Below are 21,642 nucleotides of genomic sequence, written 5' to 3'. Positions count from 1 at the left end.
ATTACTTGTGTTTTAGGTGTAATTGCCTGTGTGTCACTCGAGATGCACTGACTGTAGTTAGCATGTTCACCCACTTTCAAGGGGTTGCTCACAGCACATTCCCTCCCTTCTGACACTTGTGTGGCGTGCACGCTCCCCCCTTTGCATGCATTTAACATTTCGGTGAAACGTTGGCACTAATTAAAAGTGGGGGAAGGGGCCGTATTGCAAAGTGTGTTGGTTAGGAAGGAGGCTTGTGAGAATGGTCCTAAAAATGGGCGGGTGCATTGCAGCCAGACAGGGCCAGGCAGCAACATTCAGTAGTGACGTCCCTGGCTGTAGTAGCATTTTCTAGCATTTGTCAGTGGGGGGGAAGAGTTGAAACTGGCATCACTGATGACTTACCAAGTACTTTTGTTGGCTGCTGTCAATCTGTGGGGTGGAAAGGGGGCAGAGACCGGAAGAGCCTAGAGTGTATAGGGAACACGATTGAAATGGTGGGAGACACCCCCTGATTCAGCCTCAAACCTGTAGCATGGCAGGGCAGAGAGCAATTCAAACAGAGAAGCATCAGCGGATAGAGGGAAGGAGCTTGTGTTACAGGTGTCCTGTCTAGTTCCTGGCAACCCAGTGTGATTCCAAAGAGGAAAAGCGGCCTCACTCCTCTGGGGTGAAGGGGAACTCAGCCAGTCCGAGTCCATCTCCTCTCGGGCAATAGACTCCTGCCCTGGAGCAGCAATGCTGTTTGTGGAAATGGAGCAATTGGAAGGAGTGCTGTGCCTCGATAGTCAAAGGGGTTGGGTGGGCATCGGCTAGTGGGATGTATTTTGGCCTGGGAAGGGCTAGATGAGTCTACGCTGGGTTTTTTGACTCAAGGCCAGGTGATATAGGAGGGGTTGCTGGAAGAGATTTGCTTATTGCATGTTATGCTTTGGGGGCAGTGAAATTGTCTCCTTGTATTTTGGACTTGTGGCAGAGGTCTCTTGTGTCTGTATTTGGAGTGGTGGGTGGCAGAAGACGCTGCGTTTGTTTTGGGGGTTGCTTCAGAGGAGGGCGTCACTATTCTGTGCAATTTGGGGAGCGGAAGGGCCTCCTCTGATTTGTGATGGACTGGAGTCCCTCAGTCCAGATTCTCAGCGCCGTTTGGGCTGCTGGGGATGGGGCTTGGCCAATGAGATGTAGGGATCAGTAGGCAAAAGGAGCATGATGCTGAATATTTTGGCTTGCTGGGCCAAGGCCATTACCTTGATGTACGGGAGAAGGCAGCTCTGTATTTAGACACCAAGGTCAGTGGGAGCAGAGCACTGCTGTCCTGGTAAAAGTGGTTGATCTTTGAAAAAAAAAATGCAGAGGAATTTTGTGAGCTGATGCATGAGTAAGGAGGGTTCTGTGCTGGAGCTCCGGGTTCCATATGCTCATCACCCCCTTCTCTGATTCCTTTATCCCAAGAGCAGGCTTTTAAAGGAGGAGGCAGTGCCACCCCTCAGTATTAGTAGTACAGTGGAGCATCCATCCCATATATGGGGCATGTGGGGATCCTGCGGATGTAGCTACATTTTCTGTCCCTTCCTCCAGCCTGGGGAGTGGGGCAGGGAAAGGCCCAGTTATCTGGGGACGGACGCCTATGTCGTTAGTTATTTAGATGGTCTGCAAAGTGCATCGTGCATTTGTTATGGCCCTGGTGCCTCGCAAGCTGCTGTGTCATGTGATCCTGTCGGTCTATCAGCCCATTGCTCTAAGGAAATCCCTGGTTTGGGTCCGGAAGAGTTAACGCCAAAGCCGGCTGTGTGGCAGCAACCGACAAAGAGCAGTTTTGTGTGCGATAAGCGTGTCAGACTCCAGAGAGGGAGGTGAGCAGCGGCATACCAATTACACTGCTGCCACTCCTCTTTGTGCTTCTGCAGAGTCCTCCTCAGACGTCTGGGGGGAGGGAGGGTCCTTTGCCTCGAGCCCTGCAGCATCCTTTCCCTTCCCTGCAAGGGGAATCGTCACTGGAGCTGGACACCATGAGCAGTAGGAGCCAGGTGAAAATAGGGGCTGTCAAGCGATTAAAAAAATTATCTCAGTCGCACTGTTAAACAGTAACCGAACACCATGTAAAATACAAATACCCCATTTGTAAATATTTTGGGTCTGGAATGTTCAAATCTATTTATTTCAATTACAACACAGAATACAAAGTGTCCAGTGCTCACTTTATATTGATTTTTGATTACAAGTATTTGCACTGTAAAAAACAAAACAAATAGTATTTTTCAATTCCCCTAATACAAGTACTGTAGTGCAGTCTCTTTATCATGGAAGTTGAACTTACAAATGTAGAATTATGTACAAAACCCCCCCTCCCGCATTCAAAAACAAACCAGTGTAAAACTTTAGAGCCTACAAGTCCAATCAGTCCTACTTCTTGTTCAGCCAATCGCTGAAACAAACAAGTTTGTTTTACATTTCCAGAAGATAATGCTGCCAGCTTTTAGTTTACAATAGCACCTGAAAGTGAGAACAGGCACTGTTGTAGGCGTTGCAAGATAGTTACATGCCAGATGCGCTAAAGATTCATATGTCCCTTGATGCTTCAACCACCATTCCAGAGGACGTGTCCATGCTGATGACGGGTTCTGCTAGATAACGATCCAAAGCAGTGCGGACCAATGCATGTTCATTTTCATTATCTGAGTCAGATGCAGAGCTGGCCCCAGCTATTCTGCACAGCCTTCCGCGGGTGTGTGTGTGGGGGGCACCAGGCCTCCATGTGGGGGGTGGTGGGGCTGTCTTGGGGGACAGAAGGGAACATCCCCCAGCACTCACCGGTGGCGTGGCTGAGTCTGGGCTGCTGTACTTCCTGCCACTGGTGAGTGCAGGCTCAGCCCTGCTGCAGTCCTCGGGGTGGGGCTGGAGCGGGAAGAGGCAGGGTGGGGAGGAGCAGGGGTGGGGGCTTGGGGAAGGGGTGGACTGGGGCAGGGCGGGGGCTGGAGCAGCACACGCTGCATAGGGCACCACACAGCTGCGTACTTTGCGTATGGGTAAGGACGGCCCTGGTCAGATGCCACCAGCAGAAGGTTGATTTTTCTTTTTTTGGCAGTTTGGGTTCTGTAGTTTCCGTATCAGAGCGTTGCTCTTTTAAGACCTCTGAAAGCTCCACACCTCGTCCCTCTCAGATTTTGGAAGGCACTTCAGATTCTTAAACCTTGGGGCGAGTGCTGTAGCTATCTTTAGAAATCTCACATTGGGACCTTCTTTGCATTTTGTCAAATTTGCACTGAAAGTGTTCTTAAAACGAACACCGTGCTGGGTCATCATCCGTGGAGTGAACACAGTCCCTGGCTCACAATGAGACGCAAACTGGCCATACATTTAATACAATACAGTTTTCCAAAGATATGGTGCAAAGCTGCCCTGTCTGCCACGCTAGGCACAGCGCAGACATACAGCCAGTGACAGTCCCTGGTTTACAGCCTAAACAGAGTATACCTAAGGGGTGGCTGGACAAATAAGTGAGTAGGGGATGGGAGGAGGGCAGGCAGGGTAAACAAGGGGTCGGAGGTCAGCTGGAGGTGCTGTGTGTTCAAGGTGATGCTAACGAGAAACCCTGACCCCTGGCAATGTCTAGCCAGTAACACTTCAGTTTAGTAGCCTCCATTCCGGGGGACTCTGGCTCGAGCTCTGTGTCTTGGATTTATTTAGAACGAAGACATTCATTGTTAGGCAAAAGCAGGGGCGTTGCTGTCGCAGCTTGGGTGACTCTTACGCTGAGCCGAGCCTGGGAATCTTCAGCAGCACAGAGGGAGCGCAGCTAGATTGTAAGAACAGGCCCATTTCTGCAGTCTCCTGGCAGTAGATGGGTCCAGTCCATGCACCAGTACTTTACCCCAGAGTGCTCAGCCAGACACGATTTCTCTGAATTCAGCATGGGAGGAAAAGCTGTTCTGATAAGCCGTCTGTAGTCATCACAGGAGGCAGAGATGCTCTGATTGGCAGAGTCTGTTGGAAGATGTTATCTGCAATCTGACTCTAGCTGGCCTTGGTATACAGCCACCTAGCCAAGCAGGACTTTGTTCTGGTAGGAAAATCTTTCTAAGACCAGGGTTTAGAGGCATCTCCCATCTCCACCTGCTGCTAATGCCCTGGAATTGGTTTGTTTTTCTGGAGTATTGCTATTTATTCTCCATGCACGTCCCTCAGAAAGATAAATTTCAAAGGGCACAGTGTAAATCACCAGGAGGAGCTAACAGTATGTGGTGTCTGGCTCTTAAACACAGGAGCAAATGAAGGGCATTTTTCTCTCTGTCTTCAGTGCCTTCACCCCACTGCCCTGTCTGTCTTTCCAAAGCGCTCACCACTGTGGTTATCTGGGGGTGCTCTCTTGTGGTGCTTTCTGGGAGAAGTGCAGAAAAGATGACTTGTAGGTAGGCTGTATTGACTGGCTGAATGAATTAAAGGGAAAAATTACAATTTCCAGCTGAAAATGTCGCACCTACCATTGTTGCAGATAACCTCTAAAAATCACAATAACTGAAAGAGCTTAAAGGAAAAATATCTTTTTTTTGCCTTTTTTCATGTTGTTCGCTTTGTGCATGTGACAGCCCTTTGTGCATTGTCAGTTTCGCAGTTGTCGGTGTTTACCCTTAACCCTTCCCCCCATAACAGAAGCAGCAAAGCTGAAACTGGAGGAACAGCAGCCAGGGGTGTGTACAGAGAAAGGAGGGCGGGGCCTGAGCTAGTGTCATTGATGGGGCTGCCCAGAAGACGCAACTAAACCTCACCAGGGGAGCCAAAAAAACTTTAACTTTTTTAAAATTAAAAAAAAAAAAAAGACATGAAAGCATTTCAGGAGAGACTATTTAAAGGGGATGGGGAGGGGTGGTGGTAAAAATTGGAATGCTCCATAGTCATAGATTCCAGTGCCAGAAGGGACCACTATGGTTAGCTGATTCGCCAGAGAACTGCCCTGAAATAATTCGTAGAGCAGATCTTTTAGAGAAACAGCCAATCTTGATTCCAAAAGTGTCAGTCATGGAGAATCCACCGTGATCCTTGGTCAGTCGTTCCAATGGTTAAGTATCCTCACTGTCAAAAATGTACACCTTATTGCCGGTCTGAATTTGTTTAGCTTCAACTTCCAGCCACTGGATCGTGTTAGACGTTTCTCTGCTAGACTGAAGAGCCCGTTATTAAATAGTTGTTCCCCATGTAGGTACTTATCGGCTATAATCATGTGACTCCTTAACCTTCTCTTTGTGAGACTCAAAGCGCTCCATCTATTTAGTTTATCACTAGAAGGCAGGTTTTGTAATCCTTTAATCATTCTCGTGGCTCTTCTCTGAACCCTCTCCAATTTGTCAACCTCCTTCTTGGATTGTGGGCACTAGAACGGGACAGAGTATTTCAGCAGCAGTTGCACCAGTACCAAATACAGAGGTAAACTAACCTCTCTACTCCTACTCGAGATTCCCCTGGTTATGCATCCCAGGAGGCAATATTAGTCCATTTCAAAACTCCCAGGCTATAGCATCCCTTTAATCAAACTTCCTTTGCTCTGAAAAGCCTTCAGCCGAGTTACATGCAGTTACTCTGAATTTGCCCTGCCCTCAGCTTTCAGTTTGTTTGAGTCTGCACCGATCCTAGCAATTGTGGCAGTAAAAATAGAGGTGCTGTACTCATGTGACCTGTCTTTAGATATAACGAGGAGTCCTTGTGGCACCTTAGAAACGAACAAATTTATTTGGGCATAAGCTTTCGTGGGATGGAACCCACTTCATCAGATGCACTTCACCCTCCACTTGGTAAAGCAACTCCCATCTTTTCATGTATATGTGTGTGTGTGTGTGTGTATACATACACCTGCTACTGTATTTTCCACTCTGATGAAGTGGGTTCTAGCCCACGAAACCTTATGCCCAAATAAATTTGTTAGCCTCTAGGGTGTCACAAGGACTCCACGTTGTTTTTGCTGATACAGAGTAACACGGCAACCACTCTGAAACCTGTCTTTAGATATGGATCCCTGGCTTGGACTTTTCATATGAGACTGGCTCCTGAGACCCCACGTACAATGTGTATATATAGAAATAAAATCTGCATAATTTGCCCAACAGGGTTCTTCCTGCTTCCAAAGTGCCGTGTAACCAGCGATACCATGTCTTTACAGATCTCTGATATCTACATCAGTGGGGAGTCAGGGGACATGTCCGCTAAGGAGAAGCTGCTTCTGTGGACGCAGAAGGTGACTGCAGGTTACGTGGGAGTGAAGTGCACCAACTTCTCTTCGTGCTGGAGCGACGGGAAGATGTTCAATGCTCTCATTCACAGATACAGGTGCGCAGAGAGGAGTCTGGCGTGGCTACGGGAGAGGTTAAGGCTCCTTGTTCTCTCTTTGCATTAAAAGTCTGCACCTTGAAATCCTAGTTCTGCCCAACACAGAATAATGGAGGAGGGGCGCTCTGCTCCAGGCCCCATGCAGCAGAAAAGGCTGAGCACATGCACAGTTGCAAGGAGTGTTGGCCTTTTAGCAAGGGGGGAGAAAAGCTTTAAAACCAGATTATGGAGGTGCTGCTGTGCCGTTAACGTTGTGAGTTCCCACTTTGCTCTCAGTGACTAATAATACTTAGCACTTCAGTGGCACCTTCCATCTGAGCATCTCCAGGCTCTCTTGAAGCAGCAATTAAGCCTCGGACAAAACTCCTTGTGAGCAGCTAGGCAAGTGGTTTTATCTCTCTCTCCCGGCGGCACATTGAGTTGGTGCAGAGCTGGGATTAGAACTCAGCAGGGCTGACACCTGGCTTTGACCACTAGACCACACTGCTGAGGGTGAAGGAGATGAGCAAAAATTGTCACTAAGGTCAACGCATCATAAAATGTCTCCAGACAGCATCTGTCACCTGGGTTACCCTTTGTCAGGCAGTGACTGACTGACCATGGGCAACCCCCAAATGGAAAGGAGTGGGGTCATGAGCACTCTGCAGAAGGAATTGGAAATCTCATGCCAAAATGCCCCCCTTGAAGATGGAAAAGTGGGGGGTGGGGGTAACTATTTGTGGGGTTAGGAGTGTGTACCCCCAGCACTGAGCTGGGTGTAGCAGATTCAAAGAGCTAGCCAGGAAGTCTCTGCTTTTCTTGCCTTGAATGTGAAGATCTTCTGGACCTAATCCTCATTTGCATTTCATGTCCTGTTGCAGAATTGCGTACCCAGTTACATTAACAGTGCTTGTTCCTGGCACCTTGGGGGAATCACTTGGGACCCCCTTTGTAGTATTAAGAGCCTCCCTCCTCTTCCTTGGTCTCCATGTACCTGTGTATCGTGTGTGGTTAGCGGTGTCTGGCTGTGAACGCACGGTGCGGTACCAGAAGCAGAGTGTCACCTTGGTTAGGTGTGAAGGTGGCTGTCTCTGAGCTGTTGGGTGTGTCTTACAGGCCGGATATGGTGGACATGGAGCGGGTGCAGATACAGAGTAACCGGGAGAATCTGGAACAGGCCTTTGAGGTTGCAGAGAGGCTTGGAGTCACCCGGTTGCTGGATGCGGAAGGTAAGAGATGATGGTGATTGACCCAGCTGGGTAGAAGATTACCTCTCCCCCCTCGCCCCTCTGACTTGGGTTTCTTTGTCCCCTTGCCCCAGATGTGGATGTCCCATCTCCAGATGAGAAGTCTGTGATAACTTATGTGTCTTCAATCTACGATGCCTTTCCCAAGGTCCCCGAGGGAGGAGACGGGATCAGTGCGATAGTAAGAACTGCCGCTTTTTACACCTTCTGACCCTAATTCTATGGAAGGCTGGTCTGTAGGCACCTTGTGTCGTGACTGGGGGTGGTGTGAGTTGTGTGCCTTATCTCCAGGAGAAAAGTTTGGAGGCTTCCGTCTCCAGCTACAACAGGTGGTATCTCCCCCCTACCCCCTCCCAAAAAAAGGCAGTGGAGGTTTGTGCTGCTTAGCAGGCATTGAGGGTCCACTGGAATCAGGAGAGAGAAGTGGGGATTGGAGCTCATGTCACTTGCCACTGCTGGAGCAGCGTGGAGCAATTTACAGCTTCCCTAGTAAGGTGGGGCTGCCCTTTAATTCTCCTGTGCACCATCAAAGTCCCTTGGTTCTCTGAGCAGCCTGAGACGGTGCACTGAATTCTCCGCTCTGGGCAGCGGCGTAACAGAGCTCTGTGGTGCCCTGGAGATAGGAGCTTATAGCAAGGTCCTGCTGTCCCCTCTGTGCCGGTGAAACTGCATCACAAGAAGGGGAGGCGCTTTCAGCTTGGGTTGTGCGGCAGATGTTGCCACTCTGAGTCGCAGTGATGCACGTTCTGTTTGTTCTCTCCCCTGCTTTGGCTGGCAACGTGTTGGGGCCCAGCTGCGATATTTTGCCTGTTGCTTTTTGTAGCTGCTTTCCAGTATTAGCCCTTCAAATGGCTCCCCCTTTTCCTCCCAGGAGGTGGATTCAAGGTGGCTAGAGTACCAGAACCGCGTGGACTCCCTCATCCCCTGGATCAAACAGCACACGATACTGATGTCAGACACATCCTTCCCCCAGAACCCCGTTGAGCTAAAGGTGAGGGTTTCCTTGGCGTGTCTGGTGCCAGTTGTTGGCTTTGGGCTTAACTGGTGGTAGCACAAGGTGGTGCCGAGGGCTGTGTGCTGATACAGCTGTCTCCCATTGCAGGCACTTTATAATCAGTACATACACTTCAAAGAAACAGAAATCCCAACAAAAGAACAAGAAAAAGGGAGGATAGAGGAGCTGTATAAACTACTAGAGGTAAGAGACTTCTCAGCTGCGTGACTGGTCGCTGGGAACATTTTGTTTTTCAAGCTTTACCGTACGTTCAGTTTGGATTTGTTTTGAAACAGAGAAACAAAAATCACCCTGAGGGTATATCATAAAGCAGGCAGCATTGCTGAGCAGCTCTTCCGCTGCTCCGATCACTGTGGTATCCAAGCACCTTCCAGCAGTGTGTTAGCCCCTTGGCTGCGTGGTTCAGAGAGGGTGGTCTGAGGACAGAGGCAGCCACTCTCAGGACGGCGTTGAGGAAGCTCCATTCAGGTTAGGGGTATGCAGAGTTATAGCCAAGAAGACCGGTGCCCTCCTCTCCCAATAGATGTCAGTGGAATAAGTCACTCAGCTGCTGTCAGCCGTGTAATAGAGCAGGGTAAGAGAAGCTGTTCTGCTACTGTGTTTCCAGGCCTGGATTGAATTCGGCCGCATCAAGCTGCCCCAAGGTTACCACCCCAATGACGTGGAGGAGGAGTGGGGCAAGCTGATCGTAGAGATGCTGGAGCGTGAGAAGTCGTTGCGGCCAGCAGTGGAGAGGTTGGTACTGAACTGTGGGAACGCAGAGCTTACTGGGTCCCTGTTGAGAATTTTCTCTTCTGCCACCACTATGGGGGCCGAAGGTGTCCCGGAGAGGCTCGTGTCTCTGATTTTATTTCGTTTGTCGCAGGCTGGAATTGCTGCTACAAATCGCTAACAAAATTCAGAATGGTGCTCTGAGCTGTGAAGAAAAACTCACTCTGGCAAGGAACACACTGCAAGCCGTGAGTGTTGGTGTTAGTCTCCCATGTCTCATGTCTATTGTCCTCTTTCCTTCCCTCGAACCCGCCTCTATAGCCTGGCATAGCTGCCTTTCTGCTTAGACCTCAGCACCTCACCCTTGGGATGTTGAGCTTATTCTGAATAGGGCGTGGGGTTCATGGTGGAACAGGAGCTCCCAGTGCTGTGCTGTAGCTAAGAAGGTGAACGCGGTCGTTGGATGTATTAGCAGGGGAACATCAAGGAGGAGTGTGGAGGTTGTGTTACTTTTGTGTATGGCATCGATGAGATCCTTACTAGCCATTGTGTCCAATCAGGTGTTCATGCTTCCAAAGGGATGCTGAAAAATTGGAAAGGGTTCAGCATAGAGCTACGAGAAGGATTCAGTCTGGAAAACCTGCCTTATAATGAGTCTTAAGAGGTTCAATCTATTCTGTTGCTCCAAGAGAAGGTTCTGAGGTGACTTGATATGGTATGTCTGCAGTGGAATCAGAAGTGTGAGATATCCAAGCTGGCTTTGGTCTAGCTAGCTTGAATAACAATAGCAGTTACGCTGTGGCAGCACAGGTTAGCTGCTGGAGTACGCATGCAGGGGCCTGGATTGGTTGAATAGCCTGTTCTGCTGCGGTCTCGCTGCTGTTGTCGTTTGAGCTGGTTCAGACCTAGCTCGGGTTTGTCTCCGCATGCTGCAGTCACAATCCAATTGCACTGTAGACCTACCTAAAGTGTATAGGTACCTATGCGGGAAATGATTTCTGATCATTGACGGCCCTTTAAGCTAGCAGGGAAAGACGTAACCAGAGCCAGTGGTTGAAGCGGGACATATTCAGATTGGAAGCAAGGTGCACGTTTTAAAGTGAGGGTAACTAAATATTTGAATAACTTGCCTAGGGGTGGGTGGGTTCTCCATCACTTGGAGTCTTTATAGCGAGACTGGATGTCTTCCTAAAAGACATTGCACTGGCTCAAACAGAAGTTAAGGGCTTGATGCACAAGCCAGTAGGTGAGGTTCTTTGGCTTGTGTTACGCGGGAGGTCAGGCTAGATGATCATAACTGGTCCCTTCTGGCCGTAACGTCTATGACTCCTTTGACGGCTGAACCAGAACACACTCCTCTTGCCTTGCGTGTCCCTTACAGTACAGTGGGGATGACACATCTCCCTGGTAACTCTGACCTCTCGCTGCAGGATGCTGCTCACCTGGAGTCTGGCCAGCCAGTTCAGTACGAATCCGATGTGGTCATGTACCTGCAGGAGTGCGAGGGGCTCATCCGGCAGCTGCAGGTGGATGTGCAGATCCTCCGAGACGAGAATTACTACCAGCTGGAGGAGCTGGTCTTCAGGTGAGGGGCTGTGTGTATGAGAAAGCGTCACTGACTGGGGGATATGGACCGAGACACATGAATATGCTGCATTAAGTAGCAAGGTATGCGAGTCCTGGTGGTAATGGCTCTGCCCTAGCTGAGTGTGTCCTGCTCTCCATGTGCTTCCTGTGAGGTGGGATTCCTTCAGTTTGGGTTATAGAAGAAGATAGACAAACCCCTGATAAGCAGGATCGTTGTGGAGAACAGGTGTCGTTCCATATATCTGCTGGAGTCCAGACATCAGTAACTAGGCTTCTGTCTTCCCTCCCCCTCTCTGCTCCAGGATCGTCCGACTGCAAGATGAGCTGGTCACGCTGAGGCTGGAATGCACTAACCTGTACCGGAAGGGTCACTTCTCTACCTTGGAGCTGGTACAACCGTCCACCCTGACCACTACACACTTGAAGGCAGAGCCCTTGACAAAGGGCACGCACACCTCCTCTGCCTCCTGGTTCCGGAAGCCCATGACCCGGGCGGAGCTGGTGGCCATCTCCTCTTCTGAAGATGAAGGCAACCTCCGATTTGTGTATGAGCTGCTGTCTTGGGTGGAAGAGATGCAGGTGGGTGCATGCCCTGGGCTTTAACCAGCTCTACAGGCTGACTCAGCTGCATGTATTGGCACTAAAAAAAAAGTCAGAAAACTGAAAAATGTGTGTGTGGGGGGGGTTCTGTCTTTTTTCTTTAAACCACAAACATTGTGATGGTGCAACTGGTCCCTGGTGCTCAGGGAATGCCATTGTGTCTGAGAAGTCCCTCTTGTCCTGAGCTGGGTTTGGTTTCCCATACGGTGCTCCTGCTGTTTGCAGGGAATAATGGAAGGGTGTCTCCAAAGCAGAGCTCCAGACTAATTCAGCCTGACGAGCTCCTCCTGTTTGACATGAGCATAGGGCTCGAGCCAGCTGCCCCTGAAGTCAATGTGAGTTTGGACATTGACCCGAGCACCGTTAGGGTCAGTCTCTTAACGAGCACACTGCACCGGGGCTGCGCTTTGCATCTCTTGCTTCAGTAGTGAGCTAGGAGGTGCCGTCACCTCCAGGACCCTGTGCTTTTGAGCATGCTCTTTCGGATGGCGAACATTGACTGTGCCTATTGGTGGCTGTTTCAGATGAAGCTGGAGCGGGCGGAGTGGGGCAGTGATTTGCCGAGTGTGGAATCTCAGCTGGAGACGCAGCGGCACGTCCACTCCAGCGTGGAGGATCTGGGCGCCAGCGTGAAGGAGGCCAGGATGTACGAGGTGAGGGGGACACAGACTTGATAGAAGACCTGAGGGCACTAGAGTTTTCCAAGGCTCGGGGTGATGAGGAGGAGCAGGACATCAGATCCTGTGAGTGTTTGGTGGCTTTGGAGGGTGAATATACTTGAGGCTGCTGCAGTGAGGCACCTTTGAAGGTGTATGGTGCAGCAGGCTCTCCCAGCACTCTGAACTATCAAGACTCGTTAAAAGTAGGAATAGAGAGGTTATGTTACCTCTGTATTTGGCACTGGTGTGACTGCTGCTGGAATAGCGTGTCCAGTTCTGATGCCCACAAGCCAAAGGGTGTTGATAAATTCGAGAGGGTTCAGAGCAGAGCCCCGAGAATGATTAAAGGATTAGAAAACCTGCCTTCTCGTGATAGGCTCAAAGAGCTCAAGCTATTAAGCTTAATAAAGAGGGGTCACTTGAATAGAGTCCATAACTATCTGCATGGGGAGCAAACATTTAATAATGGGCTCTTCAGGGGAGCTGAGAAAGGGCTAACACGATCCAATGACTGGGAACTGAAGCTAGGCAGTGTCGTTTTACCAGTGTGAGTAATTAACATTGGAATAATTTACCAAGAGTCACGGTGAATTCCACATCTCTGACAATTGTTAAATCAAGGCTGGGTGTGTCTCTAAAAGCTCTGCTCTAGGAATTCCTTTGGGGAAGTTCTGTGACCTGTGCTGTACAGGACGTCAGACTAGATGATCCCAATGGTCCCCTCTGCCCTTAGAATCTGTGAATCTAACGTGTGTCCCATTGAACCAGGATTTTAATGTATCACCATTAGCTTATTCTGCAGGCAAAGCTCAAGACAAAGAGGCTTAAGTGCTGCGGCTACTCTCCAGATTTGATCCCCATTGATTTGTTGTGTGAAGCCCAATTTCTTGTAAATTGTTCCTTTTATTTTCTCTTGGAGCCCAATTCCTTCACTGAGAGTGGAAGATTCTTTCTCCCCCCTGCCTGATTACCCTCCCTCCCTCCCCCCGATCCAGAGAAGAGACCACTTGCCACGGCTAGCATTCCGCTTCTGGTTCTTACTGCTCATGGAAAACTCAGGGGAAGTGGCTGGAATGGGGTGCGATACTCCGAAATTGAAGCTATATACTGGCAACGTGAACCATTTTTCCTTCTTAGGGTAAAATGTCTCAGAATTTCCGCACTAGCTACACAGAAACGCTCGGCAAGCTGGAGACACAGTACTGCAAGCTGATGGTGAGTAGGCATTACCCACGGCCCCAGCATGCTCTGCTGCCTGAGAGTCCCGCCCCTCTGCCCAGCACCATATTCCCCTGGCACAGGCCGCAGAATACGGGGTCCATACTCTGCTGGTGCTGAGGATGGGGAGAGGGAACAGTAGCAATCATTGAGAGCGGAGAGAAGAGCAGCCACGTTATTAGTGTCTTCCTCAGAATTCAGAGGAAACCTGTTCATGGCAAACCAGGTTCTTTTGGCAAGGTTGGCCTGTGTGCTATGGAGGCCATGGCTTTACCCAGAGTGTACAAGGCAAAGGGTCTGAATTTCCTAAGCCGTTCTCATTATTCTTATCTGCTTGACTTACACACCATGAGAAAGTTTCCCAGTTTGGAGCAACTCGTCACGGCTGGAGTCATCCTCTCAGGGGGCGGGTGGTTTTCACTTACACACTTTTCAGACTTCTTCGTAACAGCTCCTTTCAGGGGCACTGGAAGAGAGAAGCGTCTGGGAAGCATCCATTTATGGCTCACGAGAGGGGTGGTTATTTCACTGTATGCAGGAAACATCGAGCTTCCGATTGCGGCATCTCCAGAGCCTGTACGGGTTTGTGTCCCGAGCCACCGCTGAGTTAATCTGGCTGAATGAAAAGGAGGAAGAGGAGCTGGCGTATGACTGGAGTGATAACAACCCCAATATTGCAGCCAAAAGGAATTACTTCTCAGTGAGTATAGTGCAGGCACAGGGCACCCGTCTGAACAGGGCTGCCTAGTTACAAGCTCCACTGATTATACTGGTATTGCTTTTAAATTGCTGTGAAACCTCCAGCTGGCTTAAAAGCTCTCAAATTAAGGCTTCCCAGGACTCTGAGCTCCTACAGCTCAGCCTGCAGCGCTTGCCGCAGTCACGATCACCACTGATGAACTGTGGCTTGAGTAGAATGCAAAGGGAAAAGCTAAATCTGTTTAGCAGGTTTTCCAGTTTTGTGAGCGTGTAATAAACATACCGTGGGGCAGGGTTAAAGCTGGAGTTGAACACTTGGCTGAGAATTCCCTCAGTTCCTAGCATCTAGGCTTTGAATGGTAACCTTCTGAATAAGGGTTTGTTTATGTCTGTAGCCATTCAGAATTAAGGACATTGCAAAGCAGAAATTCTCAGTTAAGGTTAAGGAGACTGCCCTTCAGACAGTAGTAATAAGGTGATCTCATTCGAAACCTACCTGCGGAACTGAAGAAATGCTCAGTGCCGTTTCCAACGCCAGCTTCAACCCTGCCCCACATCCCTGCTCCTCTTCAGCCTGGCCTGGAGACGTAATGACTCAAGTACAGCTACCCCAGAAATGTACGACTGATTTTGATTTGAGTCTTTGCTGGTGTCTGCTACTCAGGAGCTGACAATGGAACTGGAAGAGAAACAGGATGTGTTCCGGTCTCTACAAGATACAGCAGAGCTGCTCTCATTGGAGAATCACCCAGCCAAACAGACTGTAGAGGTAACTGATCGGTGGAAGGGCGTATACGCTGGGGGGTTTCACGCCCAGTTACCCCCTTGAAGAAATATCATTGGGAGACAAGCTATAGACGGCCACACATCCACCTCCACCCTGAACTGCTCTTACCAACTCCAAGTCGTTGCAAACAGCTTTCTTGGGAAGGACAAGGGAGACACTTCTACGCGTGCCCTTCCCAAGATGATAAAGAGAAATGTTTGTGTGGAGAGGCCCAGACCCAAGGTCCCGTGGGAAGATAAGAGAGCCAGTGGCCCTGAGCTTTCTTTGAATTATTCATGGCTATGAGGCTGATGGAGCAAACATGTCTGTGGAGCAAAGGGTTATCGGGGCAGGGTTTTTTTTTACTGACAAGCCCCTCCACCAATTCCAGGGGGTGGAAGGAAACTACCTTGGAAGTGCCTCTTGAAGTGCTTCCTTTCTTTAATGTATTTCCTTTGGCCTCTATTCCAGGACACTTCCCCACGACATCTCATTGCAGCCAAATCCTTCCTCCTCATGTGACCATTGTCAGCTAGTTGAGTGAACTGGCTGAACACTGACTCAACCCCCTTTGTTGGCAGATGCACCTTGTTCCTTTGTTGTTGTAACTCGTGGTTTTCTTTGCATACGTGTATTTTCCAGGCGTATAGCGCAGCTGTCCAGTCCCAGTGGCAGTGGATCAAACAGCTCTGCTTATGTGTAGACCAGCATGTGAAGGAGAATGCGGCTTACTTCCAGGTATAGTAGGGAGGGACAGTCCTGCGTTTCTGTCCCTGACCTATGGTTCAGAGACCCACACCTGGTTGTGCACCGTGGTTATGGTATAGCATCAACTGACCCACAACGTGCTTGTCCTTTTGCAGGGCAATAGAGGCTTTATCCTGAACACAGCTTTAAATGAAGGACTTCTGAGTTTTTCCTCATTTGTTTCTTTCCCTTTTGCCGTGTCCCCTGTGCACTTTATATGGTGGGATGTGATTTCTCGTGATAGCCCAGGCCAAGCCTGTGGTGGTGCTTTACCGCTCCAGCAGCACAAAGATGGAGAGAAATGTGGAAGAAACTTGCCCAATGAGGTTTTTGGTGGGTCCCTTGCAGTGTTGCCTGTGGCAATGAATAGCCTGTGGTGTGTTGTATCACACAGCTTTCTGTAATGCTTTTTGGCTTTGCAGTTCTTCAGCGACGCCCGAGAGTCAGAAACGTACCTGCGGAATCTCCAGGACTCGATCAAACGGAAGTATTCTTGTGACCAGAACACCAGCCTGACCCGCCTGGAAGATCTGCTGCAGGATTCCATGGTGGGTGTTCTGTATAAGCCCCAACATCATGGGCTCTGGGTGCAATGCACAATCAATACCGTGGAGCGGCACTGCTTGCTGGCTTTTGCGTCACAAGGGAAAATGGGTATATTTGTTTGTTCCTACAACAGCCCAGTTAAGCTGAATGTTCTTTGCCTATCCTGTCTCAGGCCACTCCTTGCATTTTGATTGTGTGTGTCGGAGTGCAGGCTGCGTGACCTTTACTGTGTCGCTTTCTGTTGATTTAACACTGTCTACACTAATCTGATTTTAATTTAATAGCGATAATGGAAGATCAGTGACTGCAGTAAAGGACTCTTATAGAGCACAATGCTCTCTCTGTATCCCTGCACCCTTGCTGAAGGGAAGAGGAGCCGGCTGTGCAAAAAGACTGGCTAGAGACCTTGTGTACCACAGGAAAATGAAGTCCAGAGTTGATTCTTCACCATCACTATCTACCACACTATCTTTCTGTGCGTAGAAATACGGTGATGGGTGAGTTTTGTTGTCCGAGATGGTTATTCTGATCTGGTCAAATGCAGCTGGAGGCTGCATCCAGTTGGTTGCTTAGCTGGTGCAGGGAAGGATGGCAGGAAATGCCCACTCTTAATCCAGATCAAATCTGTCATTAATCTGTTATGCCAGGTCTACAAGGTGGCTAATGATAAAATCAAAGCAGCGAGTGGATGGATAATTGTGTATGTCTATATTCAGTAATCAAGACAGCAGTAGTAGGCTGAACTTTGGCAGATTAATCTTTAAGTCACATGACCTGATGCAACTGGAATAATATAGAGCAGTCCAAACAATAAGATAACTTTATAACCACTCAGGGCAAATTGGCACAATAAGAAAAGGAGTGAAGTGTCAACCAGCTACTGATCTGGCATATCTAATGAGTGCGGGTTTACCTACGTATTTAACTGCTAATCCTCTGATAAAGATTAGTGGCCAGATGCTAATCAAAGCCTTTTAAATGTTAACATTTATACACTCGTTCAGTACTTCAGATTGGACTGATTAAGTACGAACCTATTAGTGGAGGTTCACAAACTCAGATGCATGAAATCCCATTGTCATATGCAATCTCTTTCTTATGGAGTTCTTTTGGTCCCAGAGGTTCTGCAGCAAAAACGTGGGTGCTGGTATTGGGCAGTCAGGCAGGGTAAATCCTCTGGACTCGTTATCCTCTCTTCTTAAGGGTCCGAGTGTCGCATTCCCTTCTCCCAGTGTCAGGTTGTCTGGCTCTTCGTAATCCAGCTGTACTCGCTGCAGGTTCTTAGAGCTATATCCACAAGTACTAGGATTCTGGCATGATAGTGGTTCACTCCTTGTTTTGAAAAGTAGCCAACATCTCAGGAATGGTGAAGTCCAGTTATCTCCCTGACATATGCTCTTATTCTTTGGTAATTAATGAGTTAAAGTTGTATTTCTTCCAATCATGCTCCCTGGGACAGGCACAGGTAGTTTATTTAAGCACTTATTCTTTTTTTTTTTTTTTAACCATTAAATAACTGAGACCGTTCACCCTTCCTAGTGCACTAATTGACCCTTTAATGGGCTCAGAGTGAAAAGCATGAGTGTTAAAGTTCTCTGTTGGATGTTTTTTTTTAACTTCATAAGTCAAAGTGGGCTGGACCATAATAAATTATTCAGGCTGTGATTTATGTAACGATACCCACACTTCTACACTGGAATGGCTGTAGATTGTTTTGAGGATGCTCTGAAAATGGAGAACCACTGTGATCTCAGAGCATCAGACCAGCAGTGACTGATAGAAACCAATTATGCAATATCATTTACCCCACCTGGCAAATTTCTATCAAAATATCTAATAACTCTGATCGCTTCACCACTCACCGTAGTGGAAAGAAGTCTCTTAGGTGAAGAGATGTTTCTGAGCCATTTCTCTGGGATGTTTTATCTTCTTAACTCTTTGCACCTACATCCTGAGTGTTGTTTTTAAACATGCCTTCATTCCTTGCTTTAGAAAAGTGAGGAATGCAACAGGGTTCTGCAGCCTTCCCAAAGCAGCAAAAAAGAAAGGTCTCCTCAGTGAGGGTGTGTCCTGCTGGTCACTGGTTTATACACACTGCAATTTACATTTTTTAGAAGACTGTTATTTTCTTGTCTCTAAGAGCAAAAGAAATTAATGCTCTGCATGCAGCTTGGTGGGGGTGGGGGAAGCAAGTGAGTGGTCTGGAATGGCACAAAAATGAAAGGGAAGGTTCCAGCCCTGATTTGGGGTGTGTTCCCTCACAGCTGGGGTGAGAGGGACTCTCTTGGCATATCCAGTCAGCCCTTGAGAGCCCAGTCCAGACCTGGAAGACCCTCACCTTTCCGGGGGAAAGAGGGATTTTGCAACAACTCTAAGGGATTTAGTGGTTCTCTTTTGCCACCTGCACTAGCAGCGCTTTGCTTTCATTCTCGCCAGGATGAAAAGGAGCAGCTTATTCAGTCGAAGAGCTCCGTCGCCAGCTTGGTTGGGCGGTCCAAAACCATCGTTCAGCTAAAGCCACGAAATCCGGACCATGTTCTGAAGAGCACCATCTCAGTCAAGGCTGTTTGTGACTATCGCCAGATCGAGGTGAGCTGACGGCAAGGAGCCTGCAGGCTTCGGAGCGAAGGGAGGAGAAGAATCCAGGCTTGTGCAGAGGGTTGGGGGAATAGTGGGGAAGCAGAAAACAGAGAAACTTGGATCACTTCTATAGTACTTGACTGTAAGAAACAACAGCGAGGTAGGGAGGGGATGTATAAGGAGGCGGATGGAACAATTGCCTCTTCTGAAATAGCTTCTCCAATGGTCCTGATCTTTGTCTGAGCAGTAGCAAAGGTTCCATTCCCATACCTTCTAGCCAAAGACTTGCCCGGGTAGCATCCTAGCATCACTGAATTTCTCCTCCCTTCCTCTCCAGACAGCTCTCTGAGGTGATTTGCAATTTACTTCACTTTTGCTCGATTTTAAAGTGAGTTGGCGGAAAGCCTCCTTTCCTCAAGTAGCCCTACTGGAGTCTCCCAGAAAGGGATCTGGCCACAACAGAAGGCACTGGTGGGTCAGGTGTTGGATTGCAATTTTTTTTTGTTGCCTACGTAGATCACCATCTGTAAGAATGATGAGTGTGTGCTGGAAGATAATTCCCAGAGGACCAAATGGAAGGTGATCAGCCCTACTGGCAATGAGGCCATGGTCCCATCTGTGTGCTTCCTGATCCCCCCTCCTAACAAAGAGGCAATTGACATTGCTAACAGGTAACTAAGCATTGCAATTCACTGCTTGCTGCTCATTGTGGGTTGGAATTCCAAAGCTAGAATGACCAAGAGATGCCTCTAGCTGTTCGTTATGTTCTGGGTTATTTATACTGAGACCATCCAGATCTGTTTTGCTTGGGGAAAAGTTTAACCCCTCATCCTTGCTGGGAGTTGGGGCTTCATGTTGTTAATATTAATTGCAACAGGTGGCTAGCTCGTTGTTGTGGTGGGGCTCAGTTACAGGTGATGGGGAAGGTTCAGGGGATTGGTGGTGGTGGTATGGAGCCTTCTGGTCACGAGCTGCAATCCAGGCTTGGTGAGCTGTACCCAGAAGTCCTTAGTCTGGTGGCTGTTGGGTTTGCTGTTTCAGTTCCCAGTGGACCAACGTCACGAAACCTGTTCCTGTGATTGACTCCCTTGTGACAGTATCAGCAGGGAGACCAAGGGTGCCCCGTCTAGACTGTCTAGCTTTTTGCACTAGTGCAAGTCTCTGGTGTTAGACGTGCCTGCACCACTATAAATCATGACTTGTGCTGCTTATCTTGGCTTCAAACGATCAAACTCACGGTGCAGCATTTCCTCACGGGGGGGTTGCGCCAATGCCGTGCACACCAGTGCAAAAAACCCAGGGTGGACAAGGTCTAAGTGGGTCTGGAAACTGAACTACCCTCTGGTCTCTAGGTAGGGCTGGTTCCCTTGCCCAGCTTGTTGTGTGGCTAACAAGGAGTTGTTTTTTAGTGCTTCCAGACTGGTAACTTCACAAACAATGAAATTAATGGGAATGGGGAAAAACCTGAACGCCCCTTCTGGCTGCTCAAATGTCCTGGTGTGGCTGCCCTGCCTGGAGAGGGGCCTGGGGCCTCCTGGGTCTGGCTGGCCTGCCTGGCGGAGGAGGCGGCTCTTGCAGTGCTCCTGCTGCTGACTTCACAAGAACGTTTGATGTTATATTTCTGGATGGTTGGAGATGGCAGCTCGCAGGAGAGGGGATTCCCCAGTGGGGATCTAATGCATGTGAATGGGAGAGAGATAAGGCTCCTGTCTGATTCTGATCAGGGCATTCTGCAAGCCTTACCGTTGGCTCTACTCAGTTAGGCTTGACCTTGGGTTGTTATCATAATGAACTAAAAGTTAAAGGCTGAATTTGAATATGCACATGCCTGGCTCCATGCTGTAACTGAGAATGCTGGGGGACCTGGGCTGTCATGGAACTGCTGTCCTTTCATAGGGTCGAACAGCTGTACCAGAAGGTGATGGCCCTCTGGCACCAGCTCCATGTGAACACGAAGAGCCTGATCTCCTGGAACTACCTGCGGAAGGACATTGCCCTGGTGCAAGGCTGGAATATGGAGAAGGTACTGTACAAAGCTTCCCAACAAATCCACCTGTCCGGGTCACTGCAGTGTAGGCTGGTCTTCTCCAGCAATGGAAAAGCTCACTTGCTTTGGCTGCCTGGTTGGAGTTGGAAATGATGCCAAGGCTTCCTCGCCTGGGTAGGGAATACAAGGAAAATGGTAAGAGATGATTCAAGGGTGAAGGGTTAGGTCGACCGAGGGATCAGCCTGAGGGGCACAGTCTGAGACAGTCTGAGCTCTGGGGGGTTCAGAGCGAAGAAAGAGAGGTGCAGTGACCCTGGCATCAGTTGTTTGCTCCTGAGCTATAATCAGCTCAGGTGTCGTAGGATTGACGCTCCTTTTTACTTAGGAGTGAACAGAGGTGGAGGTGAGTGGAATGAGGAAGGGGAGGAAAGATCCAGGGAAGCCAAACGCCTCATAATGTCATTCCTCTTTCCTTGAAAGCGTGGGAGAGCTCTGTTCAGGCAATAAAGATTATTGTAATGGGGGGAGCGAGATAAAAACCCAGGCAAGACGACGGCTGGCCCCTAAAGGCAGTGCTGCGTCATAGCGTGACCAAAAGAGCTGTCCTGTCCGAGAAGGGGAGACTCACTAGAATCTGCCTCCTGGCAGTGGTGGTCACCCTTGAAAAAACGGGTGTCTTGCTAGGAAAGGAGCGTGTGAATTAATGCTTACAGGTGTGCGTGAGAAATGGGAGACGCAGCTGGGTAATTCGCAGTAACTGGGACCTTGGTCAGGGCAGTTTGGTGCAGGGTTCCTTATTGTTAGTCTTTGCTTTTCCACAGCTCAGATCTCTGGCCCAAGGAGAGTGCCAGCAAGCCATGAAGAGCCTCCAGGCGCACTATGAGGACTTCCTGCAGGACAGCCGGGACTCGGAGCTCTTCTCTGGGGCCGATCGGCTGCGCTTGGAGGACGAAGTGAAGTCCAGCAAGGAGCACTTCCAACAGCTGCTGGAGTCCATGGAGAACGGT

General features: G+C 49.1%; 1 protein-coding gene across 21 annotated transcripts in view; it reads left to right on the top strand.

Annotated features, from left to right (window-relative positions):
- The window catches only part of MACF1 (microtubule actin crosslinking factor 1), a 229,254-nt gene that overhangs the window by 88,061 nt on the left and 119,551 nt on the right, over window positions 1–21,642 (top strand). For all 21 annotated transcript variants that reach the window (XM_039511277.1, XM_039511274.1, XM_039511271.1 and 18 more), the window contains 19 exons: window positions 6,128–6,294; window positions 7,390–7,502; window positions 7,595–7,701; window positions 8,392–8,511; window positions 8,623–8,718; window positions 9,143–9,270; window positions 9,401–9,494; window positions 10,677–10,831; window positions 11,136–11,412; window positions 11,958–12,086; window positions 13,230–13,307; window positions 13,849–14,010; window positions 14,674–14,778; window positions 15,418–15,513; window positions 15,945–16,070; window positions 18,505–18,657; window positions 19,165–19,319; window positions 20,545–20,671; window positions 21,457–21,640. In XM_039511277.1, the coding sequence (XP_039367211.1) occupies window positions 6,128–6,294; window positions 7,390–7,502; window positions 7,595–7,701; window positions 8,392–8,511; window positions 8,623–8,718; window positions 9,143–9,270; window positions 9,401–9,494; window positions 10,677–10,831; window positions 11,136–11,412; window positions 11,958–12,086; window positions 13,230–13,307; window positions 13,849–14,010; window positions 14,674–14,778; window positions 15,418–15,513; window positions 15,945–16,070; window positions 18,505–18,657; window positions 19,165–19,319; window positions 20,545–20,671; window positions 21,457–21,640 (2,572 nt within the window). The remainder of the gene's footprint in view (window positions 1–6,127; window positions 6,295–7,389; window positions 7,503–7,594; window positions 7,702–8,391; window positions 8,512–8,622; window positions 8,719–9,142; window positions 9,271–9,400; window positions 9,495–10,676; window positions 10,832–11,135; window positions 11,413–11,957; window positions 12,087–13,229; window positions 13,308–13,848; window positions 14,011–14,673; window positions 14,779–15,417; window positions 15,514–15,944; window positions 16,071–18,504; window positions 18,658–19,164; window positions 19,320–20,544; window positions 20,672–21,456; window positions 21,641–21,642) is intronic.

This window comes from Mauremys reevesii, linkage group 23, assembly GCF_016161935.1.
Source record: "Mauremys reevesii isolate NIE-2019 linkage group 23, ASM1616193v1, whole genome shotgun sequence".
NCBI classification, from domain to species: domain Eukaryota; kingdom Metazoa; phylum Chordata; order Testudines; family Geoemydidae; genus Mauremys; species Mauremys reevesii.
The sequence above is the reverse complement of the archived record's forward strand: the minus strand, read 5'-3'. Positions and strand labels throughout refer to the sequence as shown.